The 20,517-nt window shown below is 40.3% G+C and overlaps 1 protein-coding gene across 2 annotated transcripts in view; it reads right to left on the bottom strand.

Moving 5' to 3' along the window:
- The window catches only part of gpatch1 (G patch domain containing 1), a 206,805-nt gene that overhangs the window by 104,785 nt on the left and 81,503 nt on the right, over positions 1 to 20,517 (bottom strand). For both annotated transcript variants that reach the window (XM_028810057.2, XM_028810059.2), the window contains exon 6: positions 7,992 to 8,050. In XM_028810057.2, coding sequence (XP_028665890.2) covers positions 7,992 to 8,050 — 59 coding nt within the window. The remainder of the gene's footprint in view (positions 1 to 7,991; positions 8,051 to 20,517) is intronic.

The following is a 20,517-nucleotide window of genomic DNA, read 5'->3' as shown; positions in this document are numbered from 1 at the left end:
TGTGGCAGAAGGGCTTGCGCAGTCTAGTGATCCTCAGTGCTATGTTGTCGGGAGCTACATGCTCCTGGTAAGGTTTCCCAAGGCAAACAGGTCTGAGGTGAGGATCCAGTCTAACTCTATCCTGAGACCCCACATGAATTTAAATCAAGGATCGGTGTTTCCCTTGTCTGGGAAAGGATACCCGGGGCCCCACCCTGGAGCCAGGCCCAGGGGAGGGACTTGCAGGGGAGGGGCAGGTGGCTGGACCTTTGACCATGTGGCCCAGCCGGGCTCAGCCTGTAGGAGCAACATGGTTCCGCTCTCTAGTGGGCCCACCACCTGCAAGAGAGGCCACAGGGGTCGGATGTAATGTGATATGGGAGGTGGCCAAAGGCAGGAGCCCTGGCATTCCGAACCCTTGGTTACTGAAACTGGCTTTTGGGACATGGAATGTTACCTCTCTGGTGGGGAAGGATCCTGACCTGGTGCGAGAGGTTAAGAGGTACCGGCTAGATATAGTCGGGCTCACCTCTACGCACGATCTGGGCTGTGGAACCATTCCTCTTGAGAGAGGCTGGACTTTGTTCCACTCTGGAGTTGCTATGGGTGAAAGGCATCGGGCAGGAGTGGACTTGCTTCTGGCCCCCCAGCTCGAGGCCTGCATGTTGGGGTTCTCTCCAGTAAGACGAGAGGGTTGCTTCCCTGCGCCTTCGAGTTGGGGGAAGGAATCCGACTGTTTGCGCTTATGCGCCAAACGGTAGTTCAGAGTACCCTGCCTTCTTGGAGTCCCTGGAGGAAATGCTGCGAAGCGCAGCTCCTGGGGACTCTATCGTCCTGCTGGAAGACTTAAACACTCACATCGGCAACAACAGTGAAACCTGGAGAGGTGTGATTGGGAGGAACGGCCTCCCCAATCTAAACTCTAATGGTGTTCAGTTGTTGGACTTCTGTTCTGGCCATGGATTGTCCATAACGAACACCATGTTCGAGCATAAGGGTGTCCATAAGTGCACTTGGCGCCAGGATGCCTGAGGTCACAGCTCGATGATCGACTTTGTAATTGTGTCATCGGATCTGCGACCCAACATCGGAGAAGTGGTGGACAATGGATGGATGGTTGTTTTATTTCCCCGAATACTGATGGATGCCCTTTAACACCTACCGCCCTAAATGTACCATTGTGTCAAATCTCAGCTTTTTGGCTAAACAGGAAATAGTGTTTTTGCTGATGAGCAAGTCACTACACACATCCACAATAAGCAATCCAGTTCTGGCTTCCGAAGATGCAACACCACTGGATGACTTCACTTCCAGTCCACTCCCGACCACCTCACTTCCGCCTTCCGTCTTTGTCATCATCTCCAGTCCTTTTTCTCCATTACAAATGTCATTACCTATCCACCTGATATAAAAGTCCCCCTAGTAGGGGTGGGCGGTATGACCAAAATTTTGTATCACGGTATTTTTCTAAATTATCCCGGTTTCACGGTATTTGACGGTATTTTTTTCCCCATGCATGAGTGGATGTTAACCACATTTTCCACTGCAATTACTGCAGTAGACTGGCTAAGAATAACCTATTCCACTGTCATGAGCATTGTACATTGTACAAAAAAAAACATTTTAATATGCACAAAAGTGTTAATACAGGTTTGAATGGCCCCATAAAGTGATGGTTTTCAAGGGGGTGGCACTAATGAAGAGAAGGAATCACATTGCATGACAGATGCAGTCAAAATATAGAACCTTTTTATTGAACAAATTTTGCAAACAACTATTTTGACAACATATTTTCAACCATCCCATCATTAAACTGCATAATATTTAAACTAATAAATAACAACAATAAAATAAATAATAGTTCAACTTCCAGTAATAATAACAATAAAATAAATAGTGCAAATTCCAGTAATAATACTACTAGGGGGCTCCGCCCCCTGCTCGTTTCGCTCACCAACCCCTGGTGTTGGGTAATTATAAATAGCGTGATGTATGTATGAGATATAGCATAGTGTGAAGGTGTAGATGACGCACATAGGAAGCAAAGAATAAATTGCATGGCACAGTGTAAAGATTTATCGGAAAATGTCTTTGTACAGAACATTAGTAGTAAAGATGGTGTGTTGTCCTTGAATGAGTTTTCCTTGACATGGATCATTTATAACCTTAACTTTAACGTCAGATGAACGTCGAACTCGTAAGGCCACATAAAGTTGTCCATGTCCAAAAACGGGTTCAGAGAGGTAGATGCCAACCTTGTTCATGGTTTGTCCTTGTGATTTGTTGATGGTCATGGCAAATGCAGGTTTAATGGGGAACTGTTGCCGTTTAAGTGTAAAAGGTAATTCTAGGTCAGAACTTGTAAGGTCAATTGTAGGAATCAGAAGAGTATTGTTAGCATGTGATCCTGTAAGAAGTTTTGCTTCAATAACATTGTGTGTCATGGTGTTGACGACTAAACGTGTACCATTGCATAAACCTTGTTTAGTGTTAAGGTTTCTTAATAGCATGATTATTGTTCCGATTGTAAGGTTAAGATTGTGTTGTGGTAATCCGGCTGGGTTAATAGTGTTCAAATATTGTAAGGGGAAATTAAGATGGTCATTGTTGTCATCAGAGTCAACTTTGTCAGAGCTTAGAAAGCGCTGTGCCTCTCCAGGAAGTAATGCAATGACTTGGTTATTTATGTGAACAACATTAATATTTTTTGGATATAATATAGTCCGTTGTGTTAAAAGGGGTATTTGGTCTAATGAGAGTGCTGTTCCAAATATCTCCGTAACTAAGTCGTCGCAGATAAAGGCCTGAGGAAATGTAATAATATCTGGGTGAAGTCCATCTGTATTGGTGAGTGTCCCATGTCCCAGTTGTAATAATCAATTGTTATATTCTGGATCTGGACATCGCATGATTTGTACAAACTGTATCTTTTGAAAGCAATGCCATTTGTCCGCGTAACATTTTTTCTTCCGCGGTTTCAGAAGCGCTTTGCAGGCGCCGACGTTTATTGTTTTTTTTGATGCGGGTTCGTGTTTGTGGTCCCGTTACTCGAGCCGTCTCGCTCTGTACCCGTGATCGTGAATTCATGACTTGTTTGTTCTTTATCGTTAGTAATATGGATAAGTAATAAGGAGGATCGCACTCACTGTTAATATGCGGACTGTTTGTTTCTTCGTATTACCACCAATCAGGTGTCGCGCCTGTATATGTATTGTAGTCCGGTCTCTTGTTGTTTATGTATGACGTCGTCCGCGTATTTTAAGGTGGACTGAACAATAGCTGAGCGCATGGCATGTGGAACAATAGCTAAGCACTGTCTAAAATCTCCTCCTAATAAAAGCATCTTTCCCCCAAAGGGAATATTATTAATCATCAACGTTTGTAGAAGTTTATCAATGGTGTTGAGTAAGTGACTGGATGCCATTGTACATTCATCTATAATTAACAGTTTTGCAAGACGGATGTCACGTGCATTGTTACTGTTCATTTTCAGAGTGGATACCTGAAAAGAAGTGACATGCGTTTTTGGAGCCAAGACATTTTTTCTTCAGCGGTTTCAGAAGCGCGTTGTAGGCGCCGACGTGTATTGTTCTTTTTAATGCGGGTTCGTGTTTGTGGTCCCGTTACTCGAGGCGTATCGTTTTGTACCCGTGATCGTGAATTCATGACTTGTTTGTTCTTTATCGTTAGTAATATGGATAAGTAATAAGGAGGATCGCACTCACTGTTAATATGGAGCCTTTTCTGTGGTTGTACGGTTAATAGTGCATCATTGTAATGAGATTTACTTATTAAGGTGGACTGAACAATAGCTGAGCACATGGCATGTGGAACAACAGCTAAGCACCGTCTAAAATCTCCTCCTAATAAAAGTACCGTTAGGTGGGGATAATCTGATTGTCCGTATGTGTGGGGTATTTGTATGATCTCGAGTGTTCGCTTTTGGTCGCTCTTCCGTTTTTGAGCCTCAATCTCGGGCTCGATGTGTGACCGTGTGTGGAGTCCGTAGTCTGTCCCATTTAACTTTGGGGTGTGTGTCTGACTCCTCGTTTTTGTGTGATATGGGCGCGTTGCCTGATTTCATATTAGTGTTAGTGGAGGGGTGCCTTGTGTCTCATGTCTTCTTTATGTTAGCATGTGAAATCCGTAGTCTGTCTCGTTTCGTGTGCTATGGGCTTTGTGTGGCGCTTGCGTGTGACTGTTTTTGTGTGCTTGGGGCGCGTTGCCTCATTATTTATTTCTGTTAGTGGAGGGTGGCTTTGTGTGTCGTGGGTCCGAATCCTCCTTTTTGTGTACATCCCGTTTCGTCTGCTATGTCCGTAGTCTATCCCGTTTCGTGTGCCATGGGCTTTGTGTGGCGCTTGCGTCTGACTCCTTTGTTTTTGGTGTGCTAGGGGCGCGTTGCCTCATTTCTTATTTCTGTCAGTGGAGGGGTGCTTTGTGCGTCGTGGGTCTGAATCCTCTTTTTTGTGTGTGTCCTGTTTCGTGTGCTATGTGGCGCCTGTGTCCGACTCCTTTTTTTTGTGTGCTATTGGCGTGGCGCATCATTTCTCATTTTCCGGTGCTTGGAGGGGGGCTTTGTGTGGCGCCTGCGCACTACGTCTTTTGCGTCCACGGCCCATGTCCCTGCGTCCATCCAGTTTACCATTCTCGTTTAGTAATATGGATTACTTCAAAGCTTCAAGCCCAGATACATTATACAGTATTCAAGTATTGAGAAAAAAAAAGTGAATGTGTATTCACACATTTGAACATAATGAACAAGGCACTTATGTAAATCTTAGCCATTAAAAATTCTGGGCAAGGAAAACCAGACGGTCAACAGCATCTGGGTTTGAGTACTGCCCTGTGGCACGTGACAATGTTCCCACCAGTACTGAAAGCTCTTTCAGTACGTGTTCAATACAAGCTACAGGAACGTGTTCAGCACCACAATTGGCTAGGGTCAGATCAGCTGATCCCGGTACCTCACTTTCATTTTTGATCTCCATATATGATCATTTGCATCAAAATCGGAGTCTCAAACGATAGCTAGCTAGACTGAGGCATCTCACAACGTGGGAGTTTCCGACAACATGTCGTAATGCATCGATCGGCCCACAGAAAAGTTTGTTTGCCGCGCCAACTTGAAAATGTATATTTTACACAATTTTATATAAATTATCGTCTCGCTTTCTACATCATAACTTCGAAAAATCTAAGCTGAACCATCGTAAGTAGGGGACGGACTACCTGACTACTGATAATAGAGAACAGAAAACTGATTATACACACTTTCATTATACATTTCTTATTGTAGCGTCTCAGCCAGGTTGAAGCCTTTTTTTTTTTTTGAAGTGACTGTTGAATCCGACTAAGGGAAGGCGGAGTACAGTGCAGAGGAATGACAGCGGGGGCATGATAGACCCGGTAAGGGGGGGGCAACACCCGGGACGGGAGAAGGGGGGGAGAGTGGTGAGTTGGAGAAGGAACTGGAAGGTTGTGTGGTGGGGTTACAAAGTCAGCATTCTTATTTCTTGACTGTTCAAATAAACTTTTGTGAGACTTTATTATGTCTGTCTGTTTTTTTTTCTTCTCGAACCTGACGCGGAGGTTGCTACATTATTACTATAGTATGTTTTTACTACCATTACTTAAAATAGTTTATTTTAATAACTATTACATACCTATGGCTGTGTGAAGACTGTGTCCAAAGCACTGGAGTCTTGTCCAATTGTTAATTTTGACAGCCTTCTTGATGTTGGCCCCACTGTCTGTTGTGATGGCCACTTGCCTCTGCTCTGCAAGCCCCCAGGAATTGAGTGCCTCCAGCAAGCCTGCAGCAAGTAATTCGCTAGTGTGGTCATTTGGAAAATAGCTTGTTTGGAGGCAGTAACTTTTCAATAGCCAGTCATCATTTATAAAATGAATCGTCAGGCTCAAATATGGTTCCATAATGCAACTTGACCACACATCTGCTGTAGTTGAATAGTCGGTGACTGTAGCCACCTCTGCTTGTAATTTCCCTCTGTGTTCTCGGTACAAGTCGGGGATCGCCGTTTGGCTAAAGTACTTGCGACTTGGGATCACATATCAGGGATCCAGTGTCTTGATCATAGCCCTGAATCCGCCTTTCTCCACAGTACTTAACGGAACCATATCTTTGGCTATATGGACTGTAATGGCGTTGGTTATCTCGATCCACCGCTTGCTTTTTTTGTCGTAGGCAGTACTTCTAGCAAAACGCGTCTACAAGTGACATCTGACTTGAATGTCCCCTAGGTTTTTCAGTTTTACCTGAGGACGTGGAGGGTGCCAATCTTAGTTCCATGCATTCATGGTACTCCAACGCATGTTTGCGGCTAAGGTGGTGCAGCAAATTGCTCGTGTTGCCGCCTCCGACGACAACTTTAGCTCGACAGCATTTACAATAAATAGTTGTTTGGTCCACATCCGACTTTTTAAAGCCAAAGTATCTCCAGACAACAGACACGGCTCCTTTCTTCTGCAAAAGTTCTTCTGTGTCATCATATTTAACTTTGTAAAACTGAAGCTGTAGCAGATGATAATGTTCACCGTCCATTTTCACTGCGCAATACCTCCACTAACGCATGCGTGTTTAGCAGTATAGCGGTGAAAAAGGTCCCCCCTTAAACAGTTTCCCGCTGCGCCAGGTTCCGAAAATTGCTTAGCCTATTTTAACCGGTGTTGCGGTATGAGAAAAATCCATATCATAACAAAAATAAAAAACGGTTTTTGGTATGAACCAGTATACTGCCCAGCACTACCCCCTAGTTCACTCAATGTCTTTGAAGTCTGTAATGTACTTGTCTTACGGTGCAGAAGGACGAATCAAGCAACCTACAGTATACAGGATGACGTTCCAAACCTTTATGAGAGTCATTTGTGTTTCCTGTCTTTCACAGATTGGCATATTCGGCAGGATAGTGCTCAAGAGAGATGACTGAAGAGCAGGACCTCAACGCTGTTATTGGATCTATTTTAACTGAATTACAGTTGGTGAAGTTGGAAGCCACGGCCACCGGGGTGAAACTGGCTCAGGCAGAAGCGTGTATCATCACAGTACAAGCAGTGAAGTCGGAGATAGCTCCGCCACCCCCTACTCCGTTAGCTTGACTGATGGATGGAGACAATGTTGAGTCTTATTTATTTATATTCGAAAGGCCCGCAACCCATAATCACGGGCCAAGGACAGATTGGGTGCACATACTCGTGCCGTACATGTAGGGCGACGTGCAGTGGGCCTACTATGATCTCCCCGAGAAGGATGCCGCCGACTATGACATCCTTAAGGGAGAGATATTTAAACACTATGGCATCACCTCGGGCCAGCAGGCAAGAGAGTGGTGGCTCTGGAAATGTGACCCCGAGCGGCCGGCAAGTGCGCAGGCCTTTGAGATCTGGGGAAAACTAGGATGCTGGCTATGGCCAGACATTAATAGCACCACACAGGTAGTTCAACAGCTTACCTGTGAAACTCTGGTTAATGCCATGCCTGACCACCTCACCAAGCAGGTCTGGAGAACACCTACCCTAATATAAATGCCCTAATAGAGGTAATAGAGTGCCATCAAGCGGTGGCCAGATCGGGGGGAGCACAATGGCGTAGTTGGCAGGATGGGAGAAACTGGGACCAGCTACTCCCTACTCGTACTTTCTGCTTACCAGGAGGTATTGCAAGCCTCTACTGGGTTCTCCCCTTTTGAACTATTACATGGGCAATATATATATATATATATATATATATATATATATATATATATATATATATATATATATATAATATATATAATTTTTTTTTATTTAGTCCTTAAAACAGCTTTTGTACTTATAAAAGCTTCCACATATGATGCCAAAAAAAATAAAGTTTAACATAAGTACATTTCTAGAAATTAAATATTGAACAGGCAAATATTTAAATTAGGAAATAATTCTATCTCATTTTAGATTTCTGTAGCGTAAGCACAATGCCACATTAAAAAAAGACATCCTTTAGTAAATAAGAGTTTTACCTCAGATTTATCAGAATCTTCTGGGGGCAAGGCACATCCATATAACCTCAGTCCAGCACCTGTAACACAAGCAAATGCACACATCACACTTTATAATTTTACTTTGGTATTTCATTATTGTATTTAATTTATGATACTGTTTTTTATAATTTGATGTAAGAGAAAAGAAACAATTACAACCAATTACCTCCAAGTATTGAAAAAAATATATAAACACTATAATTTAACCACTTTTGACTGTAATGGTGAGCTATATATTATATGCAAATATGAGTGCTTACAACTTTTAAATATATTTCAGATTTTAACAGCATAACAACTGCCACTTATAGCCAGGCATACTACTGTTAAATCACTAGAATTAAAAACACAAGATAACAGGCCAGACTGGCATTGCCAATTTTACTTTGCTTTGACAAACAAGTCCTTTGCCTAAGAAGCAGCTGCCAGACCCTCTTTAATTAAATTCTTAATCTTCACCTCAAGAGTCATTTCTCTTCCCACAGGACCTCTTCAGAATGCAATTTCTGGGCCTCATTTGAGAAGACTGATCAATCAAAAGCAAAATGACATTCGGAGAAGTCTCTGTGATGAGTCATTTAAAACAATTAGTCAATGTTTAAACACTTGGACAAAACTTTGCTTCAATTGTTAAATCAAAAAATTGGGCTTATGTATATCCAAGAATCCAACTGTAAAAACGTCAAGTCCTTCTTTTAAAGCACACTGCAAGTACTAAATATGTGCTCTCTATATGCTCCGTGTTCTTGGCATGGCTCTAACTTTGCTCTATGGAGGGACTGTTATTGACTAGGGTTTCACTGCAACAAGACTTGAGAAATCCCTTTTCCTCTGAAGGGCAACCTAGGGCTGGATTGTTAAGAGTGGACGACCATCTGTAATTGAATTGAGCAAGGGTGAGACAAACACAAACCTTTGTAGACAAAGATCTGAAGTATACCAATGTGATCTGTGAGATTTATCCCATAGACATTATTTTATTTAAAAAGGGTAACTATAGTCCTAAATAAATACAGGTGAAGCCACGCAAAGCATTTGACAGGAAGAAAACGTTACTGCCATATAAGCAACCCGACAGGAAGAAAGCACAACTGAGATGCAAAGAGAGATGTAGAGGCAACTCAGGCAGGCTATTAAAAAGTGCTGATGTGCTCCCTGTTTGGTCAGGACTATTCTCTGCTATTTAGAGTTTCACCTGTGAATGATTCCCATGTTTGGCAAATGCATGATCTTATTCTGGAAACAAAGACCACAAGAAAAAGTATAAAGCTCTGGCAACTGCACTGAACATTAGAACTCACCTGCTTGTACCTAGAAAACATGCTTCCTGCACTCTCTCGAAGTGGCGAGAGCCTACGAAAAATCTATTATTCTGAATGTCCAGCCAATATTAAAAGAAGCTACATTGGATATAAAAGTCTACACACACCTGCCAAAAATGGCAGATTTTGTGTAATAAAAACTGAAGATAAATCCTGCCAGAAGATATTTAACCTTTATTGTAAAATTGCAATCTATATTATACAAATATGATTGTTCAGTGAAGGAAAAAAAAAAAAAAAACATTCAATCATACTAAAAACTGGTGGCATTATCAGTATGGCACATCAGGACTTGGTGATTTTTGCCCACTACTCCTTGCAAAAAAATTCTAGATATGTCAAATTATGAAGGCATCTCCTGTGCAAAGCTCTCTTCAGATCACCCTACAGATTTTCAATTTTATAAAAGGTCTGGGCTCTGGCTGGGCCATGCAAGATCATTGATTCTCCTTCAATGTAACCATTGCTTCTTTCATTTTGATGTATACTTCAGGTTGCTGTCATGCTGAAATGTTAAGTTCCTCATCATCTTCAGCTTCCTAAATGATGCTTGAAGGTTTTGTGCCAAAACAGACCGATACATGGAGCAATTCATGATTCCACCCAAATTGACTAAAGCCCCAGTTCCAGCTGATGAAAAGTAGCCCCAAAGCATGATGCTGTCTAAACCATGCTTCACTGTGGGTGTGGCACTCTTTTGCACCAAACATACCCTTTGGAATTACAGCCAGATAGTTTAACCTTCGTCTCATCAGACCATAACACATTTTTCCAGATGATTGTGAGAGATTGGATATACCTTTTTGAAAAGTTTAGCTTGGCTTGGATGTTTTTCTTTGTTAGAAAAGTTTTTCAGCTTGCTAAACTACCCCACAACCCAAACATCTGAAGAATACAACTGATTGTTGTCACATGTGGAAAACAACCAGTACTTGCCAGGAAATCCTGCAGCTCCTTTAATGTTACTGACCACCTGGCTTCTCCTTGTCTTCTCGTCAATCTGGGAGGGATGTCCTGACCTTTGTAGAGTCACTGTTGAGCCATATTTTCTCTGCTTGATGACTGTCTTCACCATGCCCCTTGGGATGTTTAATGCCTTGAATACTTTTTGTACCCATGTTCTGACTAATACCTTTCAATGATGAGCTCTTGTTCATGTTTTAAAAGCACTTTGCAGACCATGGCTTTTGGAGTATGTTGCAACCAAGAGGATATCAGAATAATCCTACAGGAACAGCCAAAGTTTACCTGCGCTCAATCAGAACCACTTTAATTGATGTCAGGTGTATACTAACTACCTACCATCTGAGAAGAGGCATCTTGTGACTGGTTGAATCTATATGTAGCCACATCCTTGCTATTAAAGGGTGTGCACACTAATGCAGAGTTTTTTTGTAGGATTTTTTTTCCCTTTATCACTAAACAGATTCTTATTTGTTTTCACCTTCTTTGTATACATTGCAATTCTGCAATAAAGGTGGAATAAATTCTGACAGGATTTGTTTTGAATTCAATTTTTTATAACACAAAATCTAAATTTTGCAGGGGTGTGTAGACTTTATATATAAACTGGAAGTGTATCCTTTCTTTACATAGATGGGATCATGAGATAAGAAACTTATGTACAGTAGATATACTGCAACAAGAGCTCAGCAAGGAAGTAGTAGCTCGGTCGCAAATAAGTCTTTCAAATAGACAATGACCCCAAGCATACCTCCCAAGTTATGGCAAAATGGCTTAAGGACAACAAAGTCAAGGTATTGGAGTGGCCATCAAAATGCCCTGACCTGATTCAGATCAAAAATTTGTGTTGCAGATTTAAAAAGCATGTGTGAGCAACAAGGCCTACAAACCTGACTTGGTAACACTAGTTCTGTCTGGAGGATTGGTCCATAATTTTGGCAACTTATTGCAAGAAACTTGTGGAAGGCTAAACGAAAACATTGGGCTCAAGTTAAACAATTTAAAGACAATGCTACTAAATATTAAAGTTTATGTAAACCTGTGGCTCACAGGAATTGTGATATAGTCAATAAAAATGAAACAGTCTGTGAACATTGCTGGAAAAAAATACTTTTGCCCTGTACAAAGTAGAAGTCTTAAACGATGTGCCAAATTTATAGTTTGCTTATATAATATCTGTGGAGGGGTTATAAAGCAAGTCCTAAAGAATTCTTCTGATTACAACTGTGTTTAATGTCTTAATGTTTCATGAAATCAAGTGATAGAACAAACAATAGGAACTAAAAAAAGGAATAGTTAAGTGTACAAAATTTTATTCAAAATTTTTGATTCATTAAAGTATCCACATTTTGCTGATATACTGTAACAGCCAAAACACATGAGGTATTCTTTCTATAACAGAAATCAAATATTGGTTAGAAAGATCTTTCGAACACTGCTGCAGAAGATCCCACAAATGTATTGTACTTGTAGGTTGCTTTCCTTTCATCCTTCTGTCCAGTTCATCCCAAACTAAGTCTGGAGACTGTGCTGGCAGTACATGTTTTGAAGTGTACCTTCTTGTTCTTTTCATTTAAAGCAGTTGTGACATAGCCTGGAGGTATGTTCTGGGTCAGTGTCTTGCTGTTGGATGAACCCCTGACCTACTAGACACAGACCAGAAAGTATTGCGTGGTGCTGCAAAACGCTGCGGTAACCCTTGTGATTCAGAATGCCAGTCACTCTGTGCAAGTCACCAATGTTGCCTCCAGCAAAAGAACCACAGATCATCGCACTTCCTCCTCCATGTTTGACAGATGGTGTCACACATGGAGGAACCATCCTTTCACCAACCAGATGGCATACAAACATCCTGCATGATGAACCGAAGATTTCAAATTTTGAGTCACTGATCCACAAGACTTTTTCAGACTTCAGTAGTAGGCATTTCATGGCCAAAGCAAGCCTCACCTTCTTATTTTATCCTTAAGAAATGGCTCTTACTGCTACTTTCCCTGTCAAACCTGTAGAACAAAGTCTCCCCTTGACAGTATTAACTGAAACTTGCTATTTTCAACCACTGTTAAGCTGTGCTTGATGCTGTTGTGCTATGAGGTGCTTACCACACATGCTGGTGACCCTCACAAGATTGTCTTTTGAGTGGGTTGTGACTTTGGTTCTGCCAGAGCTCTATCTTTGAGAGATTTTTCCAGTTTCCAGTTGCCTTTGGATTGTGTAGGACAACAGATACTTTCGTTTAGAGAAATTGGCAAAAAATAAAAATAAATACAATAAATAAATATTTAAAAGTTTGCACTTCAAAAGGTGAAATAAATGCTCAGTCTCATTTCATTTGTTACCTGCTGTTATCACAGGAACATTGCCGAAGTAGTACTAAAGAGGGTGTAGTCTGTTGTGGCAGATGAAATATCAGTAAATGTAAAGTATTACACATAGGAAGTAAAAATGTCAGATTTGAATACACAATGGGAGGTCGGAAAATCAGAACACCTTATAAGAAAGATTTCAGAGTCGTAGTAGAGTCAACAATCAACATCCAGACAGTGTTCACAAACCATTAAGAAGGCTAACAGAATGTTAGGATATATAGCATGATGTGTAGAGTACATGTCCAAGGAGGTTATGCTCGTGCTATATAACACACTGGCGTGGCCTCATCTGGTGTACTGTATAGTTTCGGTCTCTAGGCTACAAAAAGTCCAGAAAAGAGCGACTAGGCAATTCCAGGGCTGCAAGGTATGAATTATGAGGAAAGATTAAAAGAGCCGAGTTTTTTCAGTTTAAGTAAAAGAAGATTAAGAAGAGACATGACTGAAGTGTTTAAAATTATGAAGGGAATTAGTACAGTGGATTGTGTAAAATGACTTGACTCAACACACTTAAAAAGGTTTGGGGCAGCCACCCGTATATTATTCCTAGCTGCAAAAGAGTCTTTTAAATATAGAGATGCTCTCTATACCGAGTCCAAAACAGAACTGATGATGGTTTGTCAAAATGGTGGTTTTAAGGGATAGGACATGAAGTGATATAAGGGAACCGGAAGTGATGTTCTTCATTATTCAAAGTAGATGCCGGAAGTGATAATTTTCTAGGCGCCGGAACCGGAAGCGATATTTTTCTGGGTGTTGGAACCGGAAGTGATGTCTTCTGTTCTAAATCAGACAGGTTTTCCGGCGGCTGGTCTGCAGAGATAACAGGAGAAAGTTTAGTGCACCCCGCCACCCACTGGACTGGCATGGAATTACCTTTACTTGGTCCATACAACATCTTCCTAGTCGCACGTGTGTGACAATTGAGACAGTTACTTTAAAAATTAGTTTATCAAGAACACAGGTTCACAATTGGAAACTTGCCAAGGGTAGATTTCACACAAACGTTAGGGAGTTTATCTTCACACAGAGAGCCATAGACACTTGGAATAAGCTACCAAGTAGTGTGATAGACAGGAGGATTTTTTTTTCTTCATGTTGGGACACATGGAAGTTGTTTGCTTAAACTTGTAAAATCTGCAAGGCTTAATTTACTTTAATTGCTGCAGAACACCTGCAGGTTGCAACTTATTAGTTTTTCCTTGATGAAAGCCCATTTGTAACATTCTGATATTTCCTTGTTTCTGTTGTTGCTGTGAACAGACAACATGCGGTCAAAGGACCTCTCCATGCAGGTGAAAGAAGCCATCCTTAAGCTGCGAAAACAAAATCTTCCACATGCAAGCACCACACTTCAAATCAACTCCAGGCCTTTTATCTGCTTAATTGATAAGGACATAATGACGGACTTGCCCCCACCTGCCCATGAAATAGCCTTTGAGTCAATTGTCCAATTACTTTTGAGCCCCTGAAATGAAGGGATTGTGTTAAAAAAATGCTTTAGTTGCCTCACATTTTTATGCAATCGTTTTGTTCACCCCACTGAATTAAAGCTGAAAGTCTGCACTTCAACTGCATCTGAGTTGTTTCATTTAAAATTCATTGTGGTAATGTACAGAACCAAAATTAGAAAAAAGTTGTCTCTGTCCAAATATTTATGGATCTAACTGTATGTGTGTATGTGTATATATATATTATCAAATGAAAAAAATTGGGAACCCTCTTAATTCTTTGGATTTTTGTTTATCATTGGCTGAGCTTTCAAAGAAGCAACTTCTTTTTAATATATGACATGCCTTATGGAAATGGTACTATTTCAGCAGTGAAACTAAATTTATTGGATTAATAGAAAATATGCAATATGCATCATAACAAAAATTAGACAGGAGCGTAAATTTGGGCACCCCTACAGAGATATTACATCAATACTTAGTTGAGCCTCCTTTTGTAAATAGAACAGCCTCTAGACACCTCCTATAGCCTTTGACGAGTGTCTGGATTCTTGACGTGAGTATTTTTGACCATTTTTCCATACAAAATCTCTCCAGTTCTGTTAAATTTGATGGCTGCCTAGCATGGACAGCCTGCTTCAAATCATCCCATAGATTTTCGATGATATTCAAATCAGGGGACTGTGATGGCCATTCCAGAACATTGTACTTCTCCTTCTGCATAAATGCCTTTGTAGATTTTGAACTGTGTTTTGGGCCATTGTCTTGCTGGAATATCCAACCCCTGCATAACTTCAACTTTGTGACTGATGCTTGAACATTATCCTAAAGAATTTGTTGATATTGGGTTGAATTCATCAGACCCCTGACTTTAACAAGGGCCCCAAGTCTCTGAACTAGCCCCACAGCCCCACAGCATGATGGAACCTCCACCACATTTGACAGTAAGTAGCAGGTGTTTTTCTTGGAATGCGGGGTTCTTCTTCCGCCATGCAAAGCGCTTTTTCGTTATGACCAAATAACTCAATTTTTGTCTCATCAGTCCAAAGCACTTTGTTCCAAAATTAATCTGGCTTGTCTAAATGAGTATTTGCATACAACAATCGACTGTTTGTGGCATCACCCTGTCATACAGATGTTCTTTGTGCAAATTGCGCTGAATTGTAGAACGATGTACAGATATACCATCTGCAGCAAGATGTTCTTGCAGGTCTTTGGAGGTGATCTGTGGGTTGTCTGTAACCATTCTCACAATCCTGAGCATATGCCGCTCCTGTATTTTTCTTGGCCTGCCACATCTGGGTTTAACAGCAAATGTGCCTGTGGCCTTCCATTTCCTGATTACATTCCTTACAGGTGAAACTGACAGTTTAAACCTCAGATTGCTTTTTGTAGCCTTCTCCTAAACCATGATACTGAACAATCTTTGTTTTCAGATCTTTTGAGAGTTGCTTTCAGGATCCCATGCGGTCATTCTTCAGAGGAGAGTCAAAGGGAAGCACAACTTGCAATTGACCACCTTAAACACCTTTTCTCATGACTGAACACCTGTCTATGAAGTTCAAGGCTTAACGAGCTAATCCAACCAATTTGGAATCAGTATTGAGCAGTTACATGCATTCAAATCAGCAGAATTACAAGGGTACCCAAATTTTCGCACAGCCAGTTTTTCACATTTGATTTAATTTCATACAACTAAATACTGCTTCACTAAAAATATTTGTTAGGAAAACACCCCAGTACTCAGATGTTCCTAGAAAATGAGACATACCACGGTTATCTTTTTTTGTTGAAAGTAAATTATTATTCAGGCTGAGAGGGGTTCCCAAACTTTTTCATAAGACTGTACATATATATACAGGTACTCGTCGACATACGACCTATGCAAGTTACGACTGTTCGACTTTACGACGCGTTTGACTGTTTCCCCTGCCAGCTGTTGGCAGCGCCAGTTTCCCGCACTCTCAAGTCTCGCTACCCAGCAGTAAAAATATACGCAGCAGTGTTGCCCCACGTGTGTTTGTGTCTTGTTGTTTTGGCAATTTTCGATAATAATATAACCCTAACATATAACCCTATAATATTAACACTAATAGCAGCTTTCTACTCAAAACGGCAAACTTGAGAAGCTGCCAGCATCAAACCCAGAAGCTCTTGATTGGGCAGTTCTTAGGATTGCACTACGCAAGCAGTCGCATCAACTGCTTACCGCAACCTGCTTTCTTTTTTCTTCTTGAATAAAAGCGCACTTGTTCTGTTATACTTGTACTTGTGGAAGTGTTTATTTGATATTTGGACTTCAGGCTTCACACCAGTCATTCTCAGTCACACACACCACTCACATCCACATCCACAGTTATCCCAGTCTCGTTCGTGCACAAGTTTTATATACAATCATCACATTCAAATGTTAACAGTTCCCACACACAACTGCTGACTCCCAATCAAGAGCTTCTGGGTTCGATGCTAGCAGCTTCTCGAGTTTACCGCTTTGAGTAGAGAGCTGCTGTTATTGTTAATATTATACAATAAAAACATACATTTGATTTACGTCTGTAACAACCATTGTAAATTTATAGTGCTTGTCAAAGTTAGCGTTCACGCTCGCCCCGATCTGACACTGCTCTTTTCAAATAAAGACGCGCTATAACAGAGGTGAACTCAGATCAGAGAAAACAGAAGCCCTCCCCGCAAGAAATGTCGACTCACAGTGTATGAATGGCGTATGGAAGAAGTGTGTTAAGCGTTATGTAAATACTTTTGCTGGATTTAACAGTAAACAAGAACTTGATGAGATTCGTGAAGAAATAGTGAAACTGTCAAAAGACCTTTCATTGGAATGTGAAATGGAAGATGTCGAGGAGTTGCTAGACCGGGAATCAGGTGAACTTATGAATGAAGAGCTGATAGAATTGGAAGAAGAAAGAGTGGCGGAAGAAGAAACAAGAGAATTGGAGTAAGACGAAGAGGAGGAGGTGCCACAAAGAATGTTCACCACAAAGGGATTGTCAGAAGATTTATCTACTGAATAAACTCCTCGCTCATTTTGAAAAAATGGACCCAAATATTGAACGATTTGCGAGGATTGAACGGATGGCACGCAACACATTTCGTCCTTATTGCGAAATTTATGAAGAGAAAAAAAAACAAACAATTCAGACGAAGCTCACTATGTTTATGAAAAGAGCAACTCCTCCCATCACCCCGTCCGCAGCCTCGCCTGATCTGATGAAGGCGATATCGACAACCCGCAGCCAAGCACCAGTGGTGCCAGGAATTAAATGTACAGTACAGTATTTCTTGTTTTGTACGTTTTCCACATATTAAACAAATTGTACTGTAGTATGCTGTGTTTGTCTTAGAAAGTAAGAAAATGTTGATAAAATATTACTTTAAGATGATTACAATATTATTACCCAGTCTAATATTCTTACCTTAAATTAACATAGGCCGACTTACGTCCAGATCGACTTACAACCAGTCAGTCGGAACCAATCGCGGTCGTAAGTCGACAAGTACCTGTATATATTTTTTTTTGTAAAATGATGTCAGAGTGTAGGTTTTCACTAATTATGAATTATCTACACTTTACCAATAATGAACACTTTGATGACAATATCCATCGAGCACTCAAACTGAAGAAAATTCGGGAGATATACCAGGCTATTGTAGCAAAATTTCAGAGCGTTTACATTCCGGACTGTAATGTCGGCATCGATGAATGTCTCACAGCTTATAAGGGCAGACTGTCATGGATACAGTACATCACATCAAAAAGAGCAAGATTTGGCATAAAGTTTTACCAGCTTTGTGAATCTAAAAATGGGATACATCTGGAATTTGGTTATGTACACAGGAAAAGGGACAATGTTTGATCTGAAATATAATTTGCACGACATTACGACATCATTGGTGACGACTTTGATAGACGCTCTGCTGGATCAAGGTTACTGTGTAACCATGGACAATTTTTATACTTTGCCAGAGCTATTTGACATCTTGCTGTAAAGAAAAACTGATGCATACGGAAAAGTGTGTCCCAACAGTCGTGGTATACCTGAAGACTTTTGCCAAGCTACCAGTGCACCTTGCCGTAATTTAGCTCTGCCAAAGGGTAAAGTGCTTGTGCTGAAATGGAAGGACAAGAAAGACGTTTGTCTTCTTTGCACTGTAGATAATGCAGCTACAGTCACTGTACAGGCAAAAGGTAACAAGCAGGTTACAAAGCCATGTGCTGTGGCTGACTACAATAACACGATGGACGGCGTAGATCATGCGGATCAAGAATGGACTTTCTATCCAATTATGCAGAGGCAACAAAATAAATATCATAAAAAGATATTTAGTCAATTGGTGGAACAGTGCATTTGAAATGCATTTTTTATATACAAACAAAAAGCTAGCGAAACTGTATCATATGGAAACTTTACATGTCAGCTTATAGAACGAATCATTGCCGCACATTGACCATCCACACTACCACTAAAGAGATGTGGTCGACCCAGCACATCGTGGATCAATCCAGAGTGTCTTACTGGTAAACATTTTATTGATCATATACCACAAACAGAGAAAAAAAAAAAAAAAAAAGAATCCAACCCGTACCTGTGCAGTGTGCTGTTCAATAACTGATAAATCTGGGAAGAAAATCAGAAAAGAAACATGCTATTATTCTCTGACTGTGACGGTAGATTGTGTCTTTCACCGTGCTTTAAGATTTAGCAAACAAAGGACTACTTTTGAGATTATATACTGTTTTGGCATCATTTGTAGTATAACTATTAGTTATTATTTTTGTTATTATTGTTAATTTCAAATTATTTTTATTTATCATTACTATTATATGTATCATTATTATACTTTTGAGATTTAATAATTATGTAATTTTTCAAAACAACAACGCAACACTTTTTACATGTTTTTTTTTGGAAAAAAATGCAACGTTAAGGAGGTTAATAAACGTGTTGGGGTAGCCGTTTGATATGAACAGACGAAAAGATAACGTCTTTCATTTTTTTATGTCTATTGTGTTACAATGGGTGTTAATCCTTTTAAACAAAGTCTTATATGCACCTTGAGAATTTCCAAATGATGAATGCCACCTTCGCAGTGTTGGTTGGAGGTTTACATCGCAGGCATCTTGGGGTTACATCATGTCTGATTGTGGCATGTCAGAAAGCACAGAGACAAGAAACACACTTTACAGCATTCCATGCAGTGAAGGCCCAGCGGTATATGTGGGGCAAACATCTGAAAGGCTAGTAACACTTATATGGGAACATCGCAATGCCATCAGAAGGAAAAGACCCACAGTCGTCTCCAATTTACACACATCCAAGTTCCACTGGACACACGTTTAAGTGGGACACTGAAAGTAAAATTCAGGGCCAATATTAAGAGTGCCAGAGACCTGGCGGAATCGTGGCTCTCTAATGAAAATGCCATTAACAGACACATGGACTTGAACCCAGCATATGCAGGCTTAAAAAGAATAAATAATAATAATAATATTAAAAAAGGGACTGTGATCAACATCTTCCAAATCCCACCTTATAATCTCCCCCTCCACTCTAATCGTTCATCTGCTATATACTGCCTTTGATTCCTCTATGTCTAATCATTTTCTTCTGATGAGGACACCTGGTAGGTTGTTGAAAGCTTAGGAATAAAAAACTAAAAAGTTACGTTTAAAAGATATGTTAATCATTTTCTCCCTTTGTAGATTTCTAACTACAAATATGCAAAGCATGTCACAGACCATCACTTCCATTATCATACATACACACATACATAAAGTCCTTACATTATGAATAAATTGCATTTGGTTTATTGTAGCAAGTAGGTTTGGGTTTTTTTAATCACAATATAACAAACATAGAAAGTGAAAATTATTTCATGTCAATTTTCAATAATTTATGAACTTTGCTCATAAATTGTCTAGATCTCATCATAATTAGGGCATCCCAAAGAATGGTGAGACAGAAATCTCTTACACATACCACATTAATTTAGCATCGCTGGGTAGGTGGTAAAGCAGAGACCCCTAACACCCAACACAATAAAATACATACTAAATATGCCATATGTCCATTGAAGGGATTTTGATATCTACATAAAATAGTGTAGGATTCTCCTGAAGGTTTCTTTGTTGAAAATTGCAGAGATATTATTGGTGTGCAAACAGCCATTAATAAACCTATGACATTTTATTGCTGAAGATAAATTAGAAAAGGAATTTAATTAAAAAGGTATTTTAATTTATTTTTGAATATGAGAAAAAATCCAAATCAAATACACCTGGAACTAAGAAGACCACTTAAGAGGTGGATGAAAGACAGCAACATTTACAGAACACTATTCAAGGACAGGGCAATGAGAAAGTTCATCAGGAAGGCTACAA

Source organism: Erpetoichthys calabaricus, chromosome 9 (genome assembly GCF_900747795.2).
Source record: "Erpetoichthys calabaricus chromosome 9, fErpCal1.3, whole genome shotgun sequence".
Lineage (NCBI taxonomy): Eukaryota > Metazoa > Chordata > Cladistia > Polypteriformes > Polypteridae > Erpetoichthys > Erpetoichthys calabaricus.
This window is presented reverse-complemented; position numbering and strand designations above follow the sequence as displayed.